Source organism: Sclerotinia sclerotiorum, genomic scaffold (genome assembly GCF_000146945.2).
Source record: "Sclerotinia sclerotiorum 1980 UF-70 scaffold_22 genomic scaffold, whole genome shotgun sequence".
NCBI lineage: Eukaryota > Fungi > Ascomycota > Leotiomycetes > Helotiales > Sclerotiniaceae > Sclerotinia > Sclerotinia sclerotiorum.
In genome coordinates this window covers 427730-441106 of record NW_001820814.1, presented here as the reverse complement: position 1 = coordinate 441106, position 13377 = coordinate 427730, and the positions used below count along the sequence as shown (strand labels likewise).

Here is a 13377-nt window from a genome sequence, read left to right as displayed (position 1 = left end):
ATAAATTTCCTACCAACTATCTACTCGTATTCAACTCCTCATAATAAATCCTTTTCAACTCCTTTACCAATAACCCTTACAGATACCACAAAATCATGGTTCGTCAGTAGATATGCAACAAATTCCCTCGGTCAATTTCTCAGCGCTCATGGTTGGTTTGAAGATGTGCAACATTTGATGCTTGGGTATGGGGTATGTTAAGCTTATTTTTCTTCACCGTGGAGAGTTGATGGAGATGGATGTATGTGAGTAGAGTGGAGATTGATTTGGCGGAGCTGATGCTTAGGACACATTTCTTCATTTTTTTCTTCTCCTTTTGTTGTTTGTTTATTGATGAATTGAGTAAATAAATGTATATATTTCCGAAACGGAATAATTTATTCCAATGGAAACCTTTCTTTCCTTTACTTAAGAGATATACTTGAAACCATCATAAAATAAACAAACACTGGTTGATACCATACATAACCATACACAAAACCATCTCTCCCCGAAAAAGCGGTAAAAGAATCCATCCATCCCTTCCTTCCTCCGCTCATTCAACATTCAATTCCAATTAATTTCCCATGATTTCATTTCAACAACAAGTATTGGTTTTGCGATATGCAACAAAACATCCATAATCCACTGCTCATGAATCCACTCGAATAATGAATCCACTTGAATCCCTATGGTTACTCCGTATTGTATTGAATTGAAGTGTAATGTATTAATCTAATTTGGGATACGATGGATGGGGAATTGGAATTTATTGGGGAGTATTCTGGAGTTTGTATTGGGAATGTTGGGATTGGATTAGGAGAGGAGGGGATGGATAGAAGAAGGGAATAGATATATAAATGATATAATATACAGTACTTTATGGGATTGGGGTATGGGTATACAGAGATATGTTCATTCATATGAACAATGGATACATGTACAACATTTCATTCCCCTGATAATTAGAGGGAATATTTTACAGAGTAAATACTTTCTGGTCAAAAAGGCAGACAGGCTTGTTAGATTGTGGCTGGGAGCTCTAGGGTGGGTTGGGTGGCTCCGTAGGTATATTTTTGCGATAATTTATGTAGTGATTGTGAATAAGTAGGTACCTAAGAGTCTAATAATAATGATGATAATAGATCTGTCACACTCAAGAATACTGGGTAAAGTATCTTGTATTAGAAAATACTAAGCTAAGGAGAAAAAGAAGAAGGAAAACAAGAGTAGGGAGTTTTCCTGTGATTAAATACAAACGGGGCATGCCACGTGACCCGGAGGTGTGAGGCGTCACAAGATCAATCAAGAAGACCAGTAATAAATTGGCGATGAAAACATTCCGTGTGAATGAATATAAGTATAAACGTAATTTATGTATATATATATATGTATATATGTGATCACCTAGACTAAATAAACAAGCTCTATATTCTGAATAACTATATAAATGAGAAGGAAATTGTTACGACGGGCTACACAACTACCAAGACACGTGATCACAGAAGCATGAAGGACTATATAATCAAGATGGATTTCCTTTGTATAGAGCTTCGTGCTCAAGATCAATCATTTAGTATACTCTACTATTAGTTACGAATTGCATTATTGTCATTACTTTAAGTCCCTGCTTGACGCCTAGTTATAAACCACCTCGAGAGCCTAGAGCACTTCCACGTGATCTAGACGGCAAACCTCGTAACAGAAATCAGAATTATAAAAAAAAAAACAGAGAAACAAAAAAAAAATGAAAAAGAGAGATGAATTCCAAAAGAAGTTTTTGTGTATAAGATTGTAAAAATATGTGATTTTAAAATACAAAAGTATAGATAGATATATGCTCGATATTTATTTTGAAAGTCTTTGTAACGATACTGTACTAGAGGCAGCGGCTGCCTAAGGTTTCGTCTGGTTGGTAGTTGTGGGTTAAGGCTTTATCACTGGTATTCACTTGGAAGTGAATTCGTTACTAGATCAAGTAGAATGTAGGTAAACTAATTGATAATTAAGTTGAGCACGAAGCTTTTAAACTATGAAACTATTCTGACTATATAATGATTGATAAAGGGAGCCCCCAGGAGCTTTCTGGCTCCTCAGGGCTCCTTATCACGTGATTTCTGATGGTGCGTGCGCATACGATCTTAAGGTGACCAAGATCACATACTAATTCGATGAAATCTGATCGCTTTTGCACAGGGCCCAAGCTCTCCTAATTAATCAGTTTGCTACCATCGTAACACTACCAATCCTAATGGTGAATCGTGATAGTCTTCTAGGGAACTGCAGGAGAAGGGTGGTAGATAGATAGATAGATATAGATAAAGAGTAGGTCTGGGGGAGATGAGATGTCGATGTTTATAGGATATTATTATTATTAACGGGTATATTAGATTATAAGCTTTCTGAATAATCAGGGGAGATGGGCAAGGGTAACCTATAAATAGGTAGAGGGTAGTTCTATAGATTGTGTATATGCTGAGCAGTTTGTTATATTATATGTTTTTGTGTTATGAGATTAGTCACTAATAGACTCATTTTGTGTTGACCTCCTGGGATCTTGGCAGCATATGCATATAAGGAGCAAACAAAACTCAACTTTTAATTCATTCTTTCCTTTTTGGTATACTGTTTGTTTGCTTTCAATATTTTGATTCCGAAGGCTGAATACCTAACCTTATTCCTTCATTTTTTTTTTGAATATATACTCGCAGCTTAACTGCTTAGCTAGAGAATCAATCAATTCAATCTGATGCTCTTTCTGGTCTCAAGAAACCCAATATTTTGGAGTATTAATTTTAGTAAGAGGACTTGTTGATGAAGATATGGATAGATGGATGAATGGATGGATGAATGGCTGGAGATAAGATAGTGTAGCTGATAGATATACCTAGAGATATATACCTATTCATGTGTGATAATCTGGGTGGAAATTTCCTCTATTATAAAATACATAAAAGAAAATTCAACTTTCACTCCCATTTCCTTCTCTTCTCAACCTAGATTCATCTCACTCCACTATAGAAAAAAATATTAGCATATCTCCTCACAGCAAATCTCCATCTCCATCTCCCCTCCCATTCCCATCTCAAAATCCCATAGCATCCTCAAAAAAATCAAAATAAACTCACCCTCTCAACCGAACAAACAACCTCCTCCCACGCTTCCAGCACATCAAAACCCATCCCTAACAAAACATCCCTATCACCACCCACCACCCAATTCAACACAACTCCCTTCCCATCCCCCTTATTTTTATTCTGTCGAATACTCAACATGACCAAACCCTGTAAAATCATTTCTCTCTGCGCGTTATTCGATGGGATGATCGGAGCTAGTATTCCTCCTACTGCATTTCCATTTCCATTTCCTTTTCCATTTCCTCTATTATCTTCTTTTTCTTTACCTTTTCCATTATTTGGGTTTATGTGAGAATTAGAATTCGAGCCAGAATTAGAATGAGAATATGAAGAAGGAGAAGAAGAAAGTACAGGCATCCAGCGCGAAAGCAGTGTATCGGAACGAGATATAATAACGGTACCGACGAGCGACCCATCGATTGGTGATTTCGCACGTACGATACCGCAGGATTTGGGATCCATGATGGCGAGATTGTAGAGACTATGGATTTCGACACTTGATGAGTGGGTTTGCACGAAATCGAGGACTTGGGTTGCGGAGTTTGATGGGCCGTGGATTAGATCGAATTGGAGGGATACTCGTTCGATGGTTGCTAGTAAACCTTCTGGGGGTGTCCAGAGTGCGAGGTTGCGGATTATTAACGTGTAGAGAAATCGTGGGGTTAGGACGTCCCAGCCATTTGTTGCGAACCAATGTTTGAGACGTGCACCTTCGGTTAGATCACTCATAGGGATACCGAGGTAGATGGCTGGAAGGGTAGAACCGAGTTGAAGGTGGGTAATGTTGGGTTTTTGGAGGAGGTGACGGAGAGCACGTTGATGGAGGGAATGTCCGATTGATAGGTTACGTTTGGAAGGGTCAACGAAAAGGGTAGAGATAGTACCGGTATGAGTACTTGGGGAGTAGGTAGTGGAGCAGAATCCGAAGAGTGCTTGAGTACTGCTGTTACGGACGACATAGTGAGATTCTTCGAGTGGGGTGTTGTTTGATGCTGGTGGCTGGAAAGAAGGACAATAGTGTTAGTAATATCATATGTAAATGAGTTATGAAAAGCATTAAAATAAACATACCAATTCAAATGAATCTGCTGTTGCACCAGCTAATGCAGGTTGCTGATTTGGCGGGGTTGTCTTCTCAATAGATGTAATGAGTGCTTGAAGACCCCTCGCATCTCTATCTCTATTATAACTCTCCACCAGCCAATGTTGTCTCGATTTTTGTACTTTCCTACTTTTCCTAAGTGTACCAGGTAATGTTCCTTGAGGAACAAAATCACCAAATAATGCTCTCACCAATGCTTTCATAGCTGTCTCGGTAAAATCAAAAGTACAAACATATGTTCCAATACTTTTATCCATAGCAAAATCATACGGAGAACTAACAGAAACCACAATTAATGACTTTTTCTTGCCAGCTGAACTAAGCATTGAACACATCATGGCGACATGTTTTGTAAACCCGTTTTGATATAAATTCCGTGTTGCATCAGCTGTTATGATGATAATTGTTCCTGCTCTATTGATCAAATTCTCATGAACAGGTCGAACACCATTTGCTGTATATGATGTATGAAGTAATCTTCCGTGTCTCTGACGTGCTAAAGCTCTTCCTAATTCTCGAAATACACCTTCACCGCTCATGATTGATGATCTGTGCGACTTTTCAGATTCAGTATTGGTAGATTTTGAATTTTCGTTATTGAAAGTTGCGGTTGATGCAGGTAATGGTTTTACCAAAGGTGTGAGAAGGAGAAGGTCATCATCATCTTCGGAATAACTATTCGACAGTGGGAGTAGATGACCTTTATCTCTCATGATGGTTATTGAGTGATCGTATGCTTTAGTCGATAGAGCGAGATGATGAGGATGTAAAGATGCTAGATGGTTGATTCCCGGAGGATTTAAAGCTTTAGTCCAAGATGTGCATTGTGATTTGACTTTAAGGACTCGTTTAAGAGAGAGATTGATACGTTCCCGAGAAATCATGTCGTTTTCGAGACCGAGTTTTAATCCTGCAATGGCTTCTCTTTGAACAGAGTAAGAACGACAGAGGAGAACCATATCACAGCCAGCTTCTACTGCCATGACAGTACCACCTCTGACGCCGATATCATGACTTAATGCTTCCATTTCAAGACATTCGGAAACAACTACACCATTGAATCCAAGGTCGTTACGTAGGAGATCATCCACAACTTGGTCACTAAGACAAGCGTGCATAACATTCATCCCTACGAAGTGTTAACGATTTCATTCATTAATGGGAAAGACAAACAAACCAGCATTTGCTATAGCACATCCACCAACCATTATAGAATCCATTCCTTCACGAATAGCATTTCGGAATGGAACAAGAGCCCCAAGACTTAATTGTTCAAGGGTCTCTGTAATAATAGGCATATCGAGAGATGACCCTAAGAAATCCAAGTTCCCATAAGATGGAAAATGTTTCCCACAGGTAGCAATTCCGGCATCTTTATACCCATTCATCGCAGCAATACCATATTGAGAAACCTCTTGAGGATCATCCCCAGTAGCTCTGACACCTAAAGGTTGATAACGAGCATTTGTCAGGACATCAAGACATGGACCCATAATCATATTAACTCCAACTGCTGACAGCTCTTTGGCTGTAGCATTGGCAACTTCGTATGCAAGCTCGGGAGATCCTGTGGCTGCCATTCCCATCGCACTGGGAAATTGACAGATATAATCTTCGTCGAAGAGACTATTGACGCCGCCATTTTCTTGATCAAGAGCAATGATTAAAGGTACTAGATGTCCAGCTTGATGTGCGATCGTTTGAAGCTCCTGTACTAGATTTGCTGTCTCGCGGGCAGCTACTCAAGTTAACGTTTGCTTTTGGGGAAGCTTGAAGAACAACAACATCATATGAAAGCAATGCACGTGAATATATGAGGGAGAGGCAAATCACATGGCTGGTCAATACCCATCAACGTGATAAGCCCAAGCTCAATGCCATCTAGCCATTGAATTACGAAACGATGGAAGAACAGAAACACTACAAGCAGAATAAGAAATACAAATTATTACACTTCATATTCTTCGTCGACAACAGGATAGCACCTAGATGATGATCTTCAATAAGAGTCCTGATCTGAGGAGTAACCTCGGTCCCTTCAAATCCCATCATAAAGCATCTAGAACCAGAGATCCCTTATCAGTACATATGATCAAACACATGATCGCAAAGCCGTAAATTGTTACCATATACAGCTCAGCAAACTAAGAATAGACTCACTGTCCCATAGCCCTTCATTTTGTCAGCCTACTTCTCAGCCTTTGTATAAGTGGCTCATAACCTACCAATCGAGATCCTTCCATAAAGGATCTAGCTCCTCCTCTGTAACGTCCATCTTGGTAGTTGCTGCTGCGCAGATGTCGTTGTTCACTTTGAATTCAACGAATTGTGATCTGATAAGTGTAACAAGGCTATGAATTACAGCGCAACGTTCGCTGAGATGCCTGGTGCTCAGATTTCCTTAATCAGGGTTTCATGACATGTGAAGAATACTATTAGACTTGTGCGATGTGAGTGAAATTGACGATGTGCGTTTTCATCACAACTCTTGTATCTTCGTCACTGTTCAAGAAGTGCTTAAAAGATATTTTCTGATATATAATCGTCAGCCTCACATATTCAGCAGCTTGGTGTAACTGGTGTAACTAACCTGAACAAATGTAAGTGGTTGGTGTTGGCTAGGATGTTGTCGTTTGAACTTCCTCCCCCGGAAATGGTCACATGATATTAAGGTTATATCGGGAAATCATCGGGAATTAAAGGATTTATTCTGTGCTCCTCCACGTGCATGTGCATTGCGCCATGGCTTTACTTCAAACAAAATTCACGATACACTTTAATGTTCACTGTCAGCAAAGAAAAAAACAATCCAATATTTCTTCAAACAGAACTACCGCTATGTAGGTAATTTCGGCGACTTGGCATCTAATTACCTACCATCAAATTATTTCCAAGTGTGCTTGACAAATGGATTATTATTCGACCATCGTCATTTTTTACCAATTACCGACATTCCGACGATCCGATGATAGGATGATAGGATACGACGTTACATATGTATTAGAGATTGGAGATTTCTTTCCATTCACCATCCCATCAGATCAACTTCAACATTGATGGTAACAGTTGACTAACAATTAACTCGTCTCCTCTCCACCTCTCCCTCCACCTTCCCACCTCTCCACTCAATCCACTATAAACTATACCAGTCCAATGCGGCGATATGGTAGATAGATGTTATGTGATATGATGTGATGTGATGTATGATTGTATTGTATGATGTATGATGTATGATGTATGCTACTGAGTCATCCATTGCACGGTACAATCGATAAGTAACTTGAAAATTTGAGTTTATCTATGGTAGTCTTGTTTTAAGGTTATCATGTGTTGAGTCTAATGTTGGGGTTGGTACTATCAAATCATTTATGGCAGGCATCTAGATATAGATATGCCTGGTATGGTCAGATGCCAGTAAGTACTGTACCTACCTACAGTAAGGAAGCAATTTACCTGTGTACAAGTGAATCTCCAGGTTCGAGTCTATAGAATCTTCCAGTGAATGAGATTTGGTATCATTCGCATCATATTTTCAATCATCTTCTCTTTGTCCCCAACCCCATTTCTTAAATAACTACCTACCCATCTACCTTTCTCTACACCAACAATCCCTCTGGAACTCCAACTCTCCATCCACAACCATGCCATCGGCACTACCAACCTCGACTTCTGGAGTCACCAAGTTCACAAACTGTCGTTTGTTAAAGGGAGAATCCTTAGTTACTCAAGATCTTTGGGTATCATCTTCCACCGGCAAGATTATCCAAAGCCAGGAGGCTTTTTACTCACACTTATGTGTACCTGACGAGATTATCGATCTTGGTGGTCGTATTATTTCTCCAGGTTTCATCGATACACAATTGAATGGAGCTTTTGGATTTGACTTTGCTTCTATACCAGAAGGTGACGATCCTAATGCTTATGGCAAGGAATTGCGTCGAATCAATCAATTATTGATCAAGACGGGTGTTACTTCTCATTTACCTACTATCACATCATCACGCCCGGAAGTCTATCATCATGTAAGCAATCGATGAAATTGTCACTGAACCCATACTAATAATTCTCGCAAGGCACTTCCATTTTTGGGTCCCTCTGGAGCAAATCGTCTTGCATCAGATGGTACCGAATCTCTCGGCGCTCATGTCGAAGGACCATTCCTTTCCCCTACCAAAAATGGAATCCATCCTCTTCCCGTCTTACTCGCCCCTAAATCCAACGACCTCACCACTCTCTCCGAATGTTATGGCACTTCCAATCTTCTAGGAAACATCCGCCTTATAACCGCCGCTCCTGAACTTCCACACATGACCTCTCTAATCCCAACCCTCACCTCTCCACCCCACAACATCATCTTCAGTATCGGCCACACAGAAGCCACATACGAAGATGCCACGGCGGCCATATCCGCCGGCGCAACAATGATAACCCACCTCTTCAACGCCATGCGTCCCCTCCACCACCGCAACCCAGGAATCTTCGGACTCCTCGGCACCACCCCCACAACCAGCACTTCTCCCTCCACAACCCCCCCTTCCACCCCCATCACAACTCAAAACATAATCCCCCCTCTCAAACCCATCACCCAACGCCCCTACTTCGGCATCATAGCCGACTCCATCCATCTCCACCCCACCACCATAACCCTAGCCTACAACGCACACCCCTCAGGTCTAATCCTCGTAACCGACGCCATGCACTTGGTTGGACTCCCCGACGGCCGCTACGCCTGGAACGGTGAATATATCCTCAAAGACGGCATCCACCTGCGTCTCGAATCGACCAACAAAATCGCAGGCTCGAGCATCACACTTGTAGAATGCTTGAGTAATTTTCTAAATTGGACAAATTGTAGTGTAGCGCAGGCTTTGAAAGCGGTTACTGAGACCCCAGCGAGGATGTTGGGGGTTTTTGATAGGAAGGGGGCGTTGGAGGGGGGCATGGATGCGGATTTGTGTGTGTTGGATGTGCTTGTGGAGAGTGAGGGGAGGAAGAGGGTGGTTGTGGATCAGGTTTGGAAATTTGGGGTTAGGGTTTTTGAGAGGGAGGGGGAGGGGGAGAGGGAGAGGAAGATTGTTGGGTAGGTTATGAATGGATAATGCATAAAGGAATGGAAGGTTGGGATAACTTTTGATACCTATCAATTGAGAGCGTGGGGGGCGTGGAGGGGGGTGGTGGGGAATAAATAAATGATGACTACCTACCTACTTAGTACCTATATAGTCTAAGTACTAAAAGAAAAGAAATTTCATGTTAGAAAAATAAGTACTGCGCACAGCTTGCTACAGCAGATTTCTCACATTGTATTTATTTATTTATAAACACCTAAATAAAAGTAAGATAAATTACAAAACTTATCCATCAACTCGTTATACCTATCTATACTGGTATTAAAAAACAATTGACACCCTAATCTCAATCCTGGCACACAAAAACCCAAAACAGAAAAACCACAATTTCCAAAGCCCAAATCAAATTAAATCGAGTTAAGAAAAAGACAGAATAGACGTAAAGTCAGGAATAGATAAATAAATAAATAAAGTTAGGAGAAGTCATTAATTGCATAGATAGAAAAGAAAGAAAGTATTTCGAATACATCTGTATCTATATTTGCATCCACCTCTACATCCATCTCCACACATATAGATGAGAAAATAAACACACACAGAACATGATATACACATTAAACGCAAACACGATCTTGATATCTAATATTCATAAATTCATATCTCATTATCCTCATCTAAAATAACTAATAATACAATGAAGGCATTCGTGAGAATTCGAGGAATTTAGTTTTTGGAGTAATTTACTTTGAATGTAAATGATTTCTGTGCCTTGGCGCCAGAAATAAATGTAAGCAGAAGTACCTAGTATCATCATGCAAAAGAAAATGCAGATGTACATATTTTTCCTGCAAATATGTAAAAAGAAAATAAATGAAATGAAATCAGTAGAAAAGCTTTGCAAAAATACACCCCTTCAAAAGCAACAACTCCGCTACCAAATAGTGGATTTTGCTGCCTTATGTGCATGCAACTCAATTTGGTCCTCCCATACACCAATCCGTTCCCAATTCTCTATTCATGATATTAAACTGCCAAGATTCTGCTGCCCATGCGGTCAGGAATCAATTCTGGAGTGTGGCTTCTGCGGACTGGGTACTCAGTAGCTGGCGCGGCTAAGAGTGTGGTTGTAAGAGGTTGTGGGGATTTAATGGTAGATGCTTCCTTGACCAAGCTTTCTGGCATGGGTGGAACAGGTATAGTACGCTTGGGACCTGTACGAGCAGCAGATGGAAGAATCTGTTCGAAACCTTGAGCGGCGGCAACTTTTTCAATTGACTTGAAATACTGTTGAATATTTTGTTAGCATTGAGTTGGGTATGGTTGTGATGGAAGGGCTAATGGAGGGGTAAGTGGATGGCGGGGTAAAGTGGGGTAGCTACCTTGACAGTTTTAACCTGGAGCTCAAGTGTTGCATCTTCATCCACAACAATCATCGGATGAGGATGAAGTTGTAAGCTTGAGAGAGTCCACATGTGGTTCACACCTTCTTCAATACATTTCTTCAATGCCAATGCCTTGTGTGCTCCAGTAATAATGATGACAACTTCCCTGGCCTCCAACACGGTTTGGATACCCACTGTTAAAGCCATCTTTGGTACCTTTTCCAGATCATTACCGAAGAATCGGGAATTGGCAATGATAGTATCATATGCCAAAGTCTTGACTCTTGTACGAGAAGCAAGAGAAGATCCAGGCTCATTGAATGCAAGATGACCATCTGGTCCAATTCCTCCAAGGAACAAATCAATTCCACCCTTTGCTTTGATAGTTTCCTCATAGTGTATACATTCTGCTTCGAGGTTCTCGGCATTGCCATTTAAGATGTGGACGTTTTGAGGAAGGACATCGACGTGCGAGAAGAAGTGTTTGTACATGAATGTATGGTAGCTTTCTGGGTGATTGCGCGGGATGCCAATATATTCGTCCTGTGCAATTTACCCATGTTAGTGATCCGACTCTTGGTAGTAAAGTTGCATGTAGCTTGTGTGCGAGGGTTAGAACTTACCATGTTGAAAGTGACGACATTTCTGAATGAGATTTCACCAGCCTTGTACTTTTCAACGAGGATCTTGTAGATACCGATAGGAGAAGAGCCGGTAGGAAGACCAAGGACGAAAGGATGTTCTGGGGTTGGTCCAAAGGCATTGATGCGATCTAATCAGATGTTAAACAGTGTTTGTAATTGAACTGGAGGAAAAATCTCACCAATAATGTATTGCGCGACGTAGGCACAAGCTTGCGATTTACCGTCTCTGATGATGAGTCTCATTTTGAATGTAGTTGAATCTCAAGTGTGTGTCGAGGGTGTGAGGATGTTTTCTTTTGTAGATATGAAAGTATGAAGGTGGCTGTTTGTCGCTGTATAATAAGTTCAGAAGATTTGACTTTTGATTAATTTCCCAGATACGGAATATGCGGAATGCGAGCAGTGAATATAAAACCAAACGTAATCAAAGAAATTATCAAAGGTTGACCTACCATACCTACCATACCTACCACACCTACCACCACAACTACCGTCCCTACCGGTGTCGCCCCATGAAGATTTCATTAAAGTAGCAGACACCGACTTCACTACAAGGAAATCCTACCACCAGCAACCAACCTTGATAGCATCTCCTCGTGGTAGCGCTATTCATTGGACAGTTCAAGGTTTGTGACGTTGAACTTTGTCACTCTACCCCTCCAAATCATGATGGTGTATGGAACGTCACGACGACCTAGCCCTGATAGCCTCCTGATAGAAAGATAGTAATCTGCTTACCCCACAAGGCACAACCTTGAAATCCACTTTGGTGATCAATCCAGGATTTCGACGAGAGATCTATCTCCACTAACGGCAATGGTAATGGTACGGTAATGGTAATGAGCCCGAGTAAGAAAGATCAGACAAAGTGATCAATGATTTGACCAGTATTGGGGCACACCCAACTCAAATGTTGGTCATTGTCATTGTACAGTTACACCACGATACAAGCTTCAGAAGATTCTCAAGTCTCAAGATCTGTACTGGAGCAGTGAAGTTTCAAGGAAAAGAATCGCGAAATTCAAAAGGTCGTTTACTAGTTGTCCAGTTACATTCGCTTAATGCTTGTCCGGTTCGGAATTGGTGGGTTAGAAATGTACACTAAGAACAAACGGCTTCCTTCATCGTTTGGAAGTGATCTTCAAGTCTTCATTCAGTCTTAGGAGTCTTGGGAAAGGGATCTAGTAAGCTCTAGGTGAGAGAGATAATGCTTTAGCTAATTCCTTGAATCATCTCCCAATTTTTGTATCCCCGAGGATGTTCCTCGCATTTCCTCCATGCCTAGGTATCTATTGCAGCTAGCTTTGTCTGGAGTACAGTACAAAACATCCAAGCTTTTATGGTCGCACGGAGAATAAAATGCTCTCCCACCAAATTGTAACGTTGCTTTCAACAGCAAAGCAACAAATTTATTATTGTATCGACAACCCAAAAAACCCACTAACATTACCACATACAGTTTAATTTTAATACTATACGAACCAAAAATTGTGAATTTTTGACTCATAAGAAAACCCCCTGGAATGTTTCTCTGCTTCTACCAATTTCCTTAGGTATGCGATGCTGCTATGCTGCTATGCTCCCATTGATATCACCACCAGTACACCAAAGATGGGGAAGCCATTATGCAGGGGTACATCCAGTTTGGATCATCTCGAGAATCTTGTCCTGCTGAACAATGCAGAACAACCAAGCTCTAAAACAAAACGGAGGGACGGATCAAATTGCGTCTCTATTATTGAGGACCTCGTTCCATTGAAGAAGGTAACTTTGATTAATTTATTTCCATCGGTATTAAGATCCAATTTTATAGCAAAACGAACCGACTGAGGGAGGATACGATGTTACTCCCAATTATTCTTAGTATTTTTTCACTCTTGGCTTGAAGCTTTTTCTTATCCTATCAAATCAATCTATTTTTGGGAGTGCGTAACCAATTGTTGATATGCTTTTTTCATGAATGATGGCGCAATTGTATCCTTCCAAGAGAAGTACATCCATTCGTTGTTAACCACATTATTACGAGCACGAGGGTAAAATTCCTACTACGTACCGTACTTTTCA

The 13377-nt window shown here is 40.7% G+C and overlaps 3 protein-coding genes across 3 annotated transcripts; 1 reads left to right on the top strand and 2 right to left on the bottom strand.

The window, feature by feature from the left end:
• Positions 1 to 2970: 2970 nt before the first annotated feature.
• On the bottom strand, positions 2971 to 6493 carry SS1G_12837 (hypothetical protein; the record flags this gene model as incomplete). Its single annotated transcript, XM_001586209.1, has 6 exons — positions 2971 to 2994; positions 3108 to 4115; positions 4188 to 5347; positions 5396 to 5956; positions 6352 to 6377; positions 6444 to 6493. The coding sequence occupies 6 exons, from the start codon at positions 6491 to 6493 to the stop codon at positions 2971 to 2973; spliced, it is 2829 nt and encodes a 942-aa protein (XP_001586259.1).
• Positions 6494 to 7859: 1366 nt separating this feature from the next.
• Positions 7860 to 9302, top strand: SS1G_12836 (hypothetical protein; the record flags this gene model as incomplete). The annotated part of the gene is made up of 2 exons (XM_001586208.1): positions 7860 to 8240; positions 8292 to 9302. The coding sequence occupies 2 exons, from the start codon at positions 7860 to 7862 to the stop codon at positions 9300 to 9302; spliced, it is 1392 nt and encodes a 463-aa protein (XP_001586258.1).
• Positions 9303 to 10310: 1008 nt separating this feature from the next.
• Positions 10311 to 11556, bottom strand: SS1G_12835 (hypothetical protein; the record flags this gene model as incomplete). Its single annotated transcript, XM_001586207.1, has 4 exons — positions 10311 to 10571; positions 10667 to 11212; positions 11293 to 11441; positions 11493 to 11556. 4 exons carry the CDS (start codon positions 11554 to 11556, stop codon positions 10311 to 10313), a joined length of 1020 nt encoding a protein of 339 aa, XP_001586257.1.
• Between the last annotated feature and the right edge of the window lie 1821 nt (positions 11557 to 13377).